Raw genomic sequence first — 15583 nt, 5'->3', positions numbered from 1 at the left:
AGATAGACAGATAGACAGATAGATAGATAGATAGATAGATAGATAGATAGATAGATAGATAGATAGATAGATAGATAGATAGATAGATGGATAGTCTTTCAAAAGTTTGGGCCAAGAAGATTTTTTATGAAAGAGATATCTTATGCTCAGCATAAGCATAAGCATATATTTTTTTAGGATTCTTTGATGAACAAAGTATAAAAGAACACAATTTTTTTACATTGTAAATGGTAAAAACTGTTTACTGTCACGTTGGACTCTTAACTTTTAAAGAATCATGTATAGATTATAATTTGAAGCCTAACAGACATCTTTTTTGCAAAAGAAATACTGTTCATGACACAGACAGACAGACAGACAGACAGATAGACAGATAGATAGATAGATAGATAGATAGATAGATAGATAGATAGATAGATAGATAGATAGATAGATAGATAGATAGATAGATAGATAGATAGATAGATAGATGGATAGATGGATAGATGGATAGTCTTTCAAAAGTTTGGGCCAAGAAGATTTTTTATGAAAGAGATATCTTATGCTCAGCATAAGCATAAGCATATATTTTTTTAGGATTCTTTGATGAACAAAGTATAAAAGAACACAATTTTTTTACATTGTAAATGGTAAAAACTGTTTACTGTCACGTTGGACCCTTAACTTTTAAAGAATCATGTATAGATTATAATTTGAAGCCTAACAGACATCTTTTTTGCAAAAGAAATACTGTTCATGACACGCATTAAACATTCCACTTGTGTTGATATTTGGTTACATAATGTACAGAAATTCATATATTTGACAAAAGGGATAGTTTGCCCAGAGATGAAAATTCTGTAATCATTTACTTCTGTGTAACACAAAATAAGATATTTTGAAGAACTGTTTTTGTCCATTGGACCCCATCAACTTTCATTGTATGGACAAAAATACATTTTTAAAATATCTTATTTTGTGTTCCATAGAAGAAAGAAACCAACAGAAGTTTGGAACAACATGAGGGTGAGTAACTGATATCAGAATTTTATTAACTGAAGCGCTCTTTTAACTTAACCAAACGCATTCTATATGAGATAAATCAGATATACATCAAATAAACACAATATTACAACGTACAATTGCACAAAAGGCTGCAAACGAACAGCGCGCATCTGAAGTGTCTCTGAAGGAAATAATGCATTATTTATCGGCTTTAAGATATCGGCCAAATTTTCTTATCAGGCCGATACCGATAACAGAAAAAATGAGCCGATATGGGCCGATACCGATATGGTGGCCGATATATCGTGCATCCCTACCCCTTTTAGTATAAAATACTTCTGGAGCCACAGTAAAGCTGCACAGCACAACTGATAATTTGAACTGACTACTAGAAAAAAAAAAAAAAAACAACATGAGGGTGAGTAACTGATATCAGAATTTTATTTCTAGGTGAACTACCCCTTTTAGTATAAAATACTTCTGGAGCCACAGTAAAGCTGCACAGCACAACTGATAATTTGAACTGACTACTAGAAAAAAAAAAAACTATCAAAGTTTGAGAAAAAAATTATCAAAAATCACACACACTGGTAAGCATACCCCTCACTGAGCCAGAAAGAGACAACACTGAAGCGCATCTGGTCTCCAAATGTTGTAACTGACCCAATATGCCTCCCTCTCTCTATTTCTCCTCCACCATTCATTATCTACTCCGCAGTCAGGCGGTTCGTCGCATGGGATCGGCTGCCTCAGCTCAGTGCTTCTTCACTAGCCTCCGCTCAAGTAGATCAGCACCCACGTGACAAAAATAAATAAGGAAATCCATGCAGATGTGGGGCACACTGGCCTGCCAAAAGAAAATGACAGAGAGCCAAGTCCCAGTCCGCTGTCTCTTCTCAAGTAGCCTTTGCACTACAGCACTGTAACACACTTCTTTTGAGACATTTTTTTTATCTTCTTTCTCTTCATGCTGGAGATTGAGGGTCTCCAGTGGGAGGTGAGTGTGATTGTGAGGGGATTTTGGGGGGCTCAGACAAGTATGCCGTCCATGTGATGTGCATTAGCGATGACATGTACCTCCAGAAGGCTGTAATGCGATCCCTTATGTAAAAGAGAAGATCACTTCCGGCCTGCCATCTCCAGCGAGGGGCTTATACTAGCAAAAGCTGACACACTGGGTTTAAGAGCTGATGCAGACAGTTTATCTTGTATTTTAGCACAGGGGTTTTCAAACTGCGGGCCAGGGAGCGCCAAGGGGGCCCATGGAGATGTTAAAAGAAAAATAGTTGGGAAACAAAAATTTTAATAAATAAACAAAACAACAATGATAAAAAATAACCAAAAATAATTATACAAATTAAATAAAGTATCATCTTATTAGAAAGTAGTAGTAGCAATAATAATAATAATAACAACACTAAAACAATTACAATAGTGATAATAATAACAATGAAAAAGAACTATACATAGTAAATAGAAGATAATATTAAATATAATAATAAAACAACTACAATAGTGATAATAATAACAATGAAAAATAACTATACATAGTAAATAAAAATAATAATAAATATAAAAGTATGATGATGATGATGATAAATCATTAAACATAGTAAATAAATAATAAAGTAAACAACTGAACAGAAAATAAAAACAATAAACAAACATCAATGTCAACTAAACGTAAATAGCAATAAACTAATAGCAATAATAAATAATTATTATACATATTACATAAAAATAAATAAGTGTCACTTAAATAGAAAGCACTATAATGTTATTAATTTTTTAATTATTCATGCTAACAATAATAAAGAAAGAAAGAAAGGTAAATATAAAACTTAAATATTTTTCAGATAATATGTGATTTGTTTATATATTTATTTTTTGCAGTATAAATAGGTCTTTATAGTTATATAGTTATGTATATAAAAAGACAACACTGTTTTACCATACACTAAATGAGTACTTCAGCTTTAACCTTTATATTTGATCCCAAATTTATGATCTTTTTGTATATTTCTACTTGTACTGTTTACGTTCTTTTTTTTCAAAAGTACAGGAAAAAAATATGCAAGCCAGTTGGTTCTCTTATCCTTCATGATTATGATTATGATCTGACAAGTCACCTCCTTGCTTCACTGAAACCTTGAGTACATGCTTTTTCAAAGCCAAGAACTTAATTTCATTCAAACTCCAATCATCTTTTAACCTACGCCTCCAAATTCCAGTCACAGCTGTCAAGCACTCCTGTCAAAACTGCCTGCCAAAACGTCCTCAGCTGAGAACGCAGTCATTAGCCAAAAATGTGCCCCACAAAAACCGTGGGAGGAAAAGAAATTGTAGTTGTAGCACTTGCGCTTGAGCTGTGCACCTCAGCCAGACAGTTTTTTTTCCTCCCCCAGCTTTGTAACCCACAGACTTGAATGGCTCTTGAGAATTTGCAGCATCTCAATCCAACCTGTCAAGAGACAGAGGGAGCGCTTTGCTTTTATCTGCTCAGCGCTGCTCCCGACATCTGGAGGCCGTCCATCTGTAAATCTCTCCGGCTCCACGCTAGATCCTTTATGTGTGTTTAAGCTGCTAAACGAAACAGACCCGGCTGACCTCTGCGGCACCCGCTGCCACTTGACTGGATAGAGACACCGGCTGTCGGCGGCCTTAGATGAATAACAGTGATTAGGAGGCATAAATAAAAAAGTGCAAGATGATTATCACTAATTTATTCATAAAAGTGACAGTTCGCGAAACAAAGCGGGTCGTAAGGTCACGAGCGGTGAACGTCCCGCTGTCTGGGTGCATTAGTGCGGAGATGAGAAGGGGAAAGGCTCGAGGTTGTTGGACTCGCAGCAAGGACGTCTCCCACCGCGACATGATTCGTAGTGGGATGTGGGATGTGTTCAGTTGTGCTCCAAGCATTTATTAAAGGGATAGTTCACCCAAAAATGAAATCATTTTCTCACCCCCCTGTCTTTAGATGTTCAAATTGCTGCTTGTATGACTTCAGAAGATATGAAACACAGTGCTCAAGCCATATAGACTACTTTTATCATGCCTTTATTATGTTTTTTTTTTTTAATTTTGGGAATTGTCAGCTCATGGTCCCAATCTACTTTCAGTATATGGAAGAAAATGCCATGAACATTCTTAAACTAAATTGTTGTCCAGATGGAAATTATGGGCAGTAAATGTGTTTTGTGCGGTGCAAAACAAAACCCGCCCCACAATTTAACAGGGGGGAAAATAAACTAAACAAACTAAACAAACAAACAAACATACATACATCATTTTTCAAATATAGGTATAAACATAATATATAAAATAATACAATATTTTAAAAAGTTAAACAGTTTTCATACATATATGCACCACTAGAGTTCAAAAGTTTGGGGTCAGTAAGATTTTTGTAAAAGAAATCAAAAATAAATCAATTATTTTTATTCAGAATGCATTAAATTGATTAAAAGTGACAGTAATGACTTTTAATTTCAAATAAATGCTGTTCTTTTGAACTTTCTATTTATTAAAAATCCTGAAAAAAATGGAGTATATCATCTTTACCCAGAACACAGGGGTGAAAGGTCACGGACGAACCCTTGAGGAGTTTGAACCTGCAACCTTTCAGCTACCTCTATTGAAAACCATCGCAACAAGTTTGACTGAATGCCGACCCCTCTGACATCACGAACACATCACTCTACCGTTAACAATTCACGTATTTTACAAGAGTCATCACATTTCTAGCAGGGCTATTAGAACTCTAAAATAAAACCATAAAAAAAAAAAAAAAAAAAAAAAAAAAAAAAATATATATATATATATATATATATATATATAATCGTGGTTTTAACAAAAAATATTAAGCACACCAACTGTTTTCAACACTTATAATAATAAGAAATGTTTCTTGACCATCAAATCAGCATATCAGAATGATTTCTGAATGAACATTCTGAAGACTGGAGTAACGGCTTCTGATAGGAATACACTGAATTTTTAAATACATTAAAATAAAAAACGGTTATTTAAAATTATAAATTTGAATGTATTTTTTATTACATTAAATACATGCAGCCTTGGTTAGGAGACTTCTTGCAAAAACATAAAAAAAATTTACTGACCCCAAAGCTTTCACTTCATCTTATTCTCTTTTACCTCCTCTCCCGCTCATCTAAAAATAAAAATCAAGCCTTTTTTTTCCCCCAAGCCCTCTGGTTTGGGCAACATTCTAAATCAGATCCTACAGCGAGCAGGTTATGAAGGCTTTGGCTCCAAAGAGACTTTCCTACGTCTGAAAGTCGTTTTGGGCCCAGGCTCTGGTTTCATCCCCTCTTTGGGCAATCGATATATCAGGCTGTTTCTACCCTGGGAGCTTCTAATGGCAAGAACTCTTGGAGCTCTGGTAACATTATATGTCTAACAGGGGCGGAGGAAGAGAAAACTAGGAGCTTGAGTCTCAATGTGATGCTTCACTCGGCAATAAATCCAAGTGGCAACAAAGCGGGCAGACGGCATAAAAGAGATATGAGGGGGGAAAAAATCCAAATGTTCAATGCAACAAGGGAAAGGTCATCTGAAATCTTCAAAAAGAGAAGAGCAAAACAGCAGGATGCATCCTGAGCGCCACAGCGTCTGGAGGACGCCACCTTTGTCAGGACAAACTAAGAGCAAATGTACAGATCGACTCTCGAGTCGGGAGGTTAGCGGTATGGACTTCATAGAGTCAGAGGTGCAATTCAATGACTAAAAGCTCCTGCCCCGCCGAGCTCTCCGACCGACTGGATTCTGAAGAAGAGATGCTGAGGTAATGGCTTCCTTATGGACTCCCAGTGCAAGAGTGATGGGCTGACAGAAGGTATGTTAAATATCTCCCGCTCTGACTACAACATCGGGACCCTGACCCCTTTGAAAGGGAAGGCTTAACAAGGGACTCTGAAGGTCAGCAAGCTGTAATATGTCACTGAGATTTAAAGGGAAGATGACTGCGGTGTGTTTACCGCAGTCACTATTACACTATTTTCAGTCCAAGGAGGAAAAATGTGGGAAAAGGTATGGAATAATTTAACCCTATAATGCCTACTGTATTATATATGATAAACACATTTCTAAGGTATTTGCAGAAAAAGATTTTGTACAAAATCTACTACTGTACATGCCTTCTGTCCTCTGATTGATAATTCATATTTTTTAATAAGTACAAGGCCTTTATACAAAGCCAATCTTTAATGATTTTTATAAATTATATGTAAGAAAAACTTTTATATTGCTATCTTTTTTTTTAATGAACCCTTACTGGACTGAAGCTACTTAGGTTTACTTAATTATCCATAATTTTTAGAAAAGTCATGTTAAAATTCCTTGAATGTGAGCTCCATATCTTCACTATATCATGTTATATGAGCAATATAAGCCTGAAGTATCAAATATAATACTCAACCTAAAACATTTTTTTTTTTTTAATCTAAAGGTTCAATTAACTGTTTCATTTAAAAAAATAAGATTTGTCAGACTAATATTTCATATGTCAGACTTTTAAGAGATAAATTTGTAACTATATCAGTTAACATCACAAGCTGAGCAGTTTGACACACTCAGTTAAGGTTGGCTTTGAGAAATGAATGTGTTAATGACCAGTCATGTTTGTGTATTGCTTTCTGTCATCCAGACAAATATTTAAGCAGCTCGCTGTGACCATTAACAATAGACAATGTGTCATGCTGGAAAACAACATTAGATAGATAAATAAAACAGAAAAAGAGTGACAACTCACCTGAGAGCATAGCAACATAACTAGTTCCACTACCGAGGTGCTTGACTTCATGCACACCAGACCTAGAAGAGAACAGAAAGAAAAAAAGACACAGAAATGAATCATTCTGCTTCATCATATTCATAAACACACACAAAAGCAAAACAAACCATAGAGGTTGTTTGTTTTTACATTTGTTTTGACCTATCATAACTACATCTGCGAGGGTTAGTCAAGGGCCGGCCATCCACATGGCCTCAGAAAAGTGTATGGTGCAGATGAACGGAACAGTCCCAAAATGCAACCATTTAATGTCACACAAACATCCAGGACAGTTCTGATGAGTTATGTTTTGAATTTGAGACTGAACGTCTCTTGTCGTCTGTGCGTTATGACTCAGATAGCTAACAGCTCGCGGGGTCACTAATAGTGTCTCCTGAGTGGTCAAAGGTCATCTGCTGCATGCCAGTGTGAGATCAATGGCCTCGCTTGCATATTTCTCAAACCTTGCTAGAATAAGGACGCCACTTATAAAGATACAACAATGCATCTTCTAAAAAAAATGTATGGGCATGAATTTAAATAGACGAGTGAATATAGTCACATCTTGTTTTCCTCATACAGGCACCATTCTCTTGAAATCAGATGTCGTTTGAGTAAAATATAGTAGTTTTAAATGAAAAGCCTGTTGTTCATTGAATATAAAAGACAGTTGGTTAACCTCACTGATAAACAAGTTAATTGTAAATGTCATGTGCAGTTTTTGACAGCCATATAAGACAAACGTTCTCCCTCACACACACTCACATACGCACACCTGCATTAACATACAAACACAGCACATAGCTGATGCCCTTGTTTGCATGAGCCAGCAGAGTCAGAGAGACAGGACTCTAATGAGAGAAAGATGAGAGAGAGAGAGAGAGAGAGAGAGAGAGAGTGCTCTCAGCATGTGTAATCAGACTCCATGGAAGTGATGGAAGAGTATTTACTATTGCATTATTATTACTAATGCCCATATTTAGGGTTAGAAATCGGAACAAATACCTAACTCCACCTAAGTATTAAACTTTGCCATGTAACTAGTCCTGCGTAAATTATAGCTTCATTTGTGTGGGTTGATGAGAAGATGTGTGCTGTTCATTTTCTAACAGGTAGGGATTACGTTTTTCATTTGGTGGACAATAAAGCTGAAAAATGGGTTATTGAATAGGCTAGTTGTTTGATCTCATATGATGTAAGGGCCTGCAATAACACGGTTTGACCGGTGTGGCGCTGTAGCGCAAGACTGTAATTCAGCCTCCCGGCTATCCAATAGAAGACGACACACTTATGGGACATGCAAACAAAGCCGAACCAGTACGGTGTGGGAAAGTTTTACAAAACTACAAACAAAAAATTCTGTCATGTGTAAAGGCCCTGATATATTCACGGCAAAGTTTTTTTTCGTTCTTAGGTTAGGGGTGAAAGGAAGTGGGGCAGTTGTGGCCTAATGGTTAGAGAGTCAGACTTGTAACCTGAAGATCGTTGGTTCGATTCTCAGTACTGGCAGGAATTGTACAAAATAGTAATGTAATAAAAACCACCCTGAACACCTTAGCAACTTCATATCTATGCCATGGCAACCACTCCAGAATCATGGCAGATAATTTTGCACAGAAAAGTACTCATTTTCTTCAGACATTCTACATTTTTAAATCAAAACTGTAAATCCCATTAATTAAATTTGTATACATACAATCTGTGGCAAAAACAGTCCTGTACATTGAGCTTTAAATTGAGCTCACTTTTGTCTGACAGCACCACTTGTCTCGTTACCCACTTAAACAGCCTTTCACCATGAATGATCGCTCCTAAACCATTCAGTCCGTGAAGTTATGACCGTAATATTTCAGAGGCCAAGAGTTCAAGTCCCAACAATCTCTCTGTCTCATTTATGAGGGTGAGTTGGGGCCGTACACACGGTGATTCCCCACCGGGGTCCCTCTCTTCAGTCAGGTTGCAGGCCTGACCTCTGGATCACGCTGCTGGACAAACTAAATGCATTCTATTTAAACAGCAAGTCGCCGCGCTTTCCAGTTAAGCCTCACTGGTGTGAATGTGACATTGTCAAAGGGCAGAAGCGTCGCAGAGTTGGGCGGCCAGCTCTCACAAGAAGTGCAGTGTTCCGCCCAGGAGCCTTGCACTCAAGCTCCAAGTGTCGGGAGGCTGTCCGAGGGCGAGCGGGGCATAATTGCCCCCAGTGAACGAGTGTCTGGAGGGAGGCCGGGCAGGGGCTTGACCCCTAGTGCCGGGCCGAGTGATGGATGAAGGGTAATTATGGGTAAATAGGGTGCCTTTGCACCAAGTGAACAGTATTTCAGCTGTGAGAGGTTGAGGAAGAGAGGAAGGGAAGGAGGTGGGAAAACAGATATCATTTCTTCTGGTCATGGGATGGTGTTAACATACTGGACAAATTAATGCGAGGGTAAAGAGTCATCTATGAGGAAGTCGCTGTTGTGTGTTCAGGATTGGGGTTCGTTTGGGGAGGATGGCAATGCACAAGCACAGTCAACGGCATTTCAAGTTGGAAAAATTAATAATGTAATTTTTACACACACACGCACACACACACATAATGTACAAAATATTTATTATATTATATAAAATAATTATGTTTATAATAATTGAATAATGTAAATCTCAAAATGAAGTTAAATGAGCAAGAAAATATATTTCTACTCTTAAAATATATATTTGGTAAATGGCATTTTAAAAATATACTGTGTATATTTTAAATAATGTATATATATTTAGATTGTAAACATGTTATAAAATGGCCAGAAAATATGAGGAAGTTACTAAAATAAGTAACTAAAACGTAGTCAAAAATTTACTTAAACTGCATATATATATATATACACACACACACATATATATACATACATACACGTATATCTACATAGAGCATGGTGCTAGCAAAACCAAGATCAAAGATTTTGAATCCCAGGCAATGGAGAAAAACTTTGGATGAAAGCATTTCCTAATGCATAAATGTAAATTTACATTTATGTTACATTTAAAAATATATATTTTATGTTTCACAGAAAAAATAAAGTCAAATAGGTTTGGAAGTAAATAATGACACAATTTTCATTTTTGGGTGAACTATTTCTTTAAATTTGTTTAGGCTCTAGCAGCTACCTACAACACCCTTCAAACCACATAGCAATGAGCTAAAAACACCAAGCACACTTTTGCAACCTCATAGCCATGCCCTAGTAATCACCCCGAATTTGTTTAGGGAAATTAAATCTTACAAAACCATGGGGTCAAGGTTTGACAGGTTTAGCAAGGTCTAGTTTGCCCCTTCTGGTAGAGGCTGAAACTACACCATCTCAGAGCAAAACATTGACTCAATGACAGCAAAGTCATGAAATTGTCACCTTTCGCCTGTTTTCAGCAGGCAGCCTAAACTGTGATGCTTCCTAACGTGGACAGGATTAAGTACGACTACAAAGTTAAAAACAGAAAACTGGCTGTTATTTTTCATAAAAAAAGGGGAGTTTGAATCCAGGGCAGAATGTGTTTCTGAGTATTTCTTTCATGAAATGGCTGCCTGAGCTGTAGACACGCATATTTCCAGCGTGCCGTAATGTGGAGCTACATTAGTCGGAACAAACTGGCTTTGAGCTGTGAGGGGGACGTACACTATGATTTGGCACTGAGGCTGAAAGGTAAAAAAGCCACAAAACAGAGCCTGGAGTGTGGGTTCCTGTTCAAAGAGAGGTTGCCTTGCCATGTGAGAGAAAAAGCGTGTGCATGTGTGTGTGTGGCCCATCGCACCCAGCTAGAGAAGGGAAGTGAATTCCAAAAGTAGCTCTATGCACCTCAAAGATTAGGAAAAAAAGGAAAAAACACAACCATGCACCAACAAAAATAAATAAATAATATATATACACTTACTAAATCTGCATTTACATATATTGTGGAATATTATTACAATTTAAAATAATTGTTTTCTAAGATATTAAGATATTCATTTATATTTATAAGTAATTTATTCCTGGGATGGCAAAGCTGAATTTTCAGCAGCAACCTCCAGTCTGTTGAAAACAGCAGCTCTGATTAATATTTTTGTCAAAACTGTGATTCATTTTTATCAGGATTCTTAATGAATAGAAAGATAAAAAAAACTACATTTATTTGAAATGGAAAACTTTTGTAACATTAAAAATGTCTTTACTGTCACTTTTGATCAATTGAATGCATTCTTGCTAAATAAAAGTATTATTCAGTATTACTTAGTATTATAAAGTATTACTTTCAAAAACTGCATTAATTTATTTTAAAATCTAACTGATGCCAAACTTTTGCATCAGTATATATATATATATATATATATATATATATATATATATTTACACCAAATAAACCAATACATAATGTGTATTTATTTTCTAAGTTTATTTCATTTTGCATGCATGTCCCTTTATGCTGAGTTCTGAAGTGCATACAAAAACATTGATATGAGTGTATATACATTGATATATATTCTATAAACGCACAAGCTTTTTAAAACAAAAGGTTATTCAGGTAAGAAACATAAAATCAAACAAATGTATCTTCAGCCTACACCCTCCTGTATCAGCATGATCATGTAATACACAAGGATGCGCAAAAGAGAAAGACAAAGAGAGATGAAGAGCTCAGCATCAGTACCTTCAATGAGCAGCTCCTGCCCATGACTGCCCAGCAGTGTACGAGAGAGGAAAGGTGCAAAGTCCACAAAGATCTCTCTCAGTAATGGAGCCACCTTCTCCAGAGCTCGCTCCAGTTTAGTGGTGATACTGTGTGGACAAACAAAGTAAATTAATTATAGAAGCTGGATAAAAAGAACAGCGAAAACGTATTTTGGTTCACTTGAAGACAAAACCATGAATTGTGATTAATACTGAACCAGTAAAATGGCACACCAACACACCATACAGACCAAACCAAAGCCACATAGTAATAACCAGTTGCAGATAACTTCAGAGTGAACATTCTAGGCTCCGACAACAAAGACAAAGTACAAAGCCAGTTTGCAGAAAAGAAAAGAGAACTACATGTGTCTTACAGGAGTCCAACCCCACTAGAAAATAAGCATGTTTGTGGTTTTTTAAGGCACACTGGAAGCTGTTCTTGCTTATGGCACTGGCCGGCTCCAGTACAGCATGGGGTCCTGACAATGAGCTAAATTAACATAAAACACCAAAACACAGAGTCAAGACCAAAAACACAAAGGAGAAATGAGCAGAAATGGGTGACTTTACTGCTATTTTTACCCTAATTTTTCAAGTGGCACTAACATTAAATGAAAGCTAACTTGTTAGTATTTAATACTTCTTGTTGGAATTGCGAAAAAAGCACAGTCCCATACATTTTATGAGGAATCAATGAAGAAATTTAGATATTTACAAACTTATTTTTGTCAAGCCTCAATTTATATTTGCATGCAAATTTAATTTTGAGAATCAAAGCTTTTAAATCTTTTAAATTCACTTAAGAAATATAAAATCAGTCAAAAGTCTCTAAAGGTTTGTAACAGTATGCTCTCTACGTTCTACTTGTTAGTAACTTGTAATACTTTTTACAGTACAGTCCTTATATGGCAGCATGAATTATTTTAAGTTATTAAATAACAGTCCATTATTTGTTATTTTAAGTTATTAAACACATAATACCGATTCAAGCTTAATTCTACACAGATAAAATACAAGTAGCTATCAGTACTTAGAGTACAAGCATATTTACTATACTAGCATTTAAAAATATTTTGCGCAAAACCAGTATTTTGAGGCTTGGGTACCACAATAAAACCTTAACACTGAGATGCTGAGCAAAACTCCAAGGGATTTTGTTGTATAAGCATGCAAATTTACTTGGGTTTGCATGTATTGGTTTTAAATCTGATGATAATTAGATTGTGAGCTTTGAGAATACTGCATTTCCTTTTTGGTGTGCTTATTGCAAAAAAAAAAAAAAAATCAACACTAAAGGGTATTGTGTCATGAAAGTAAGTGCGGAAAATAAGTGGGGAAAAAAATCAAGAAAAACTAATGAGACACAGGCAGCGACAGTGAAACCCATCCCTTGTCTCTTGGAGTGCGGTTAGGCATCACAGCCTCTGCATCCAGACAGTTTCATCATTGACTTCACACTCCCAATAAGTGCTGTCGGTTACCGCTGCCATGGCAACTGATTTGCGATTCCTGGCTCGGCAGAGAAACCACAAAGAGTGTGTGTGTGTATATGTGTGTGTGTGAAGTGTAGAGGCCCCCGGAGAGCACGAGAGAGAGCCGCACACACACACACACACACACACGCGCACTTTCTCCTGTGTAGTCAGACGGTGGCGTGTCTGTGAGATGTCTGTCACAAAGCATTAAACGAGGTGAAAGGATGGAGCCAAGGTCAGCACGGTTTCCACACACTCCCCAAAACACCTATGCGCACTGATTTCTCTGCATTAGAGCTCGCACAGCCCTCTCTGACAGCTCAAACACCCGTGGTGGGCAGTGAGAGAGAGGACAGGCAATATGTAAGGTGTGGGGTTGTCTTGTTTGTTGCAACCACAACAATAAAAAAAATACAATGATTCTCGCCCATTGCCCTAAACAAAGGAAAGGCACAATGTCTGTAAACATGAAAAAACAAGCCTGAGTTCTGACCCCCTCTTGTGGCAGTGATAATACAAACTCAGGACTAGCATGGCTGAGTGAATAAACTCAAATTCATCTGATGAGGTGCTGACGGAGGAAGTACTTCCCACTCACAGACACACTCAAATAAAGCAATACGCCATTTAAGGGTACGTTTTGCAGTTATTGTACCATGTTAAAAGGGTATTGTGTGAAATCATATACACTTGATTTCTGAAGGACCAGTCATAAGGGTCAATTTTTCGAAATTGAGATTTATACATCATCTGAAAACTGAATAAACAAGCTTATGATGTATGGTTTGTTAGGACAATATTTGGCCGAGATACAACTATTTGAAAATCTGGAATCTGAGGGTGCAAAAAAATCTAAATATTGAGAAAATCGCCTTTAAAGTTGTCCAAATGAAGTTCTTAGCAATGCATATTACTAATCAAAAATTAAGTTTTGATATATTTACAATAGGAAATTTACAGACTATCTTCATGGAACATGATCTTTACTTAATATCTTAAGGATTTTTGGCATAAAAGAAAAATCTATATTTTTGACCCATACAATGTATTTTTGCCTATTGCTACAAATATGCCCCAGTCACATTTAAGACTTCAGTACTGAAGCTGAAAATTCAGCATTACAGGAATAAATTACATTTTAATATATTCAAATAGTAATAGTATTTAACTTTAAAACATTGAAAAAAAAAAAAAACTATTCCAAACTAAAAATCACTAGAACAATTTCAAATGTTTATTGACAAGTTTTGTAAATTTGACTGCATGCTTAACGGTGAAGTTTTTTTCCCCCAAACGGTGGTTATAAGACACTAATGTTTGATAAATAATTAAATTCATTATTAATAATTTAACAATAAATCTGTATACCTTTGTGTCAATTTTTTTTCCCCGAACAAAACATGAAAAATGTCTTTCAAGTTTCCAACAACAACAAAAACAACAACAACAAAAAAAAGGGTTAAGATTTGGAAATTATGAAAATTAGGTTAATTAATTAGGGATACAACACCAATTATTTTCATGTTTTTTACTACTTTGTCTATATAAATATAAAATAAAATGTTTGCAGCTACAAGTTAATTTAGGCAACATTATAATTTACAGTATGAAAAATTGATATTTTAGCTACAGATTATATTGAAGTGTTATTAATTTATTAGTATTTTAAAGATGATTTTACATTAGATGACAGCAAAGGTTGTATACACTACCAGTCAAAACTTTGATATAATTAAGATTTTTTTTACCAAGGATGCATTTATTTGATCAAAAATATCAGAATATTAGAATGATTTCTGGAAGATCATGTGACACTGAAGACATCGCCATCACAGGAATAAATTATGTTTTAAAATAAAACAGAAACAGTTCTTTTAAACTGTCATAATATTTCATCATACAATATTTTTATCAAATAAATGATCATAAAACATTATTTTAATAAAATCGTAATTATTTCAAACTTTTGTTTTGACTGTTAAGTGTAAATATAAAAATAGGGGAATTATCATGCACGATTAGATATCCAATATTGGTCAATTTTCAATTTCCAATAAAAATCTATATCTGATATGGTACTATTGAAGTGTTATTAATTTATTAGTATTTTAAAGATGATTTTACATTAGATGACAGCAAAGGTTGTATACACTACCAGTCAAAACTTTGATATAATTAAGATTTTTTTTACCAAGGATGCATTTATTTGATCAAAAATATCAGAATATTAGAATGATTTCTGGAAGATCATGTGACACTGAAGACATCGCCATCACAGGAATAAATTATGTTTTAAAATAAAACAGAAACAGTTCTTTTAAACTGTCATAATATTTCATCATACAATATTTTTATCAAATAAATGATCATAAAACATTATTTTAATAAAATCGTAATTATTTCAAACTTTTGTTTTGACTGTTAAATGTAAATATAAAAATAGGGGAATTATCATGCACGATTAGATATCCAATATTGGTCAATTTTCAATTTCCAATAAAAATCTATATCTGATATGGTACTGATATATTGTGCATCCCTAAGCTTAAGACAGAACAGTGTCCTCACAGCCTTGTTTTCATTCACATAAAATTACATCTGGTGTGATATTTCACAATGGCTTCAAAAGCAACTCATCCAATCATCCAACC

The 15583-nt window shown here is 35.4% G+C and overlaps 1 protein-coding gene across 1 annotated transcript in view; it reads right to left on the bottom strand.

Moving 5' to 3' along the window:
• LOC107582280 (neurobeachin-like) overlaps nucleotides 1-15583 on the bottom strand; it is a 288543-nt gene that overhangs the window by 123157 nt on the left and 149803 nt on the right. The window contains exons 33-34 of the mRNA XM_016268046.1: nucleotides 11435-11562; nucleotides 6755-6816 (exon numbers count right to left, since the gene is read on the bottom strand). Coding sequence (XP_016123532.1) covers nucleotides 6755-6816; nucleotides 11435-11562 — 190 coding nt within the window. The remainder of the gene's footprint in view (nucleotides 1-6754; nucleotides 6817-11434; nucleotides 11563-15583) is intronic.

The sequence above is a fragment of the Sinocyclocheilus grahami genome, unplaced genomic scaffold, assembly GCF_001515645.1.
Source record: "Sinocyclocheilus grahami isolate Dianchi unplaced genomic scaffold, SAMN03320097.WGS_v1.1 scaffold42.1, whole genome shotgun sequence".
NCBI lineage: Eukaryota > Metazoa > Chordata > Actinopteri > Cypriniformes > Cyprinidae > Sinocyclocheilus > Sinocyclocheilus grahami.
Note: the sequence above shows the minus strand (reverse complement) of the source record. Positions and strands in the feature narration are given on the sequence as shown.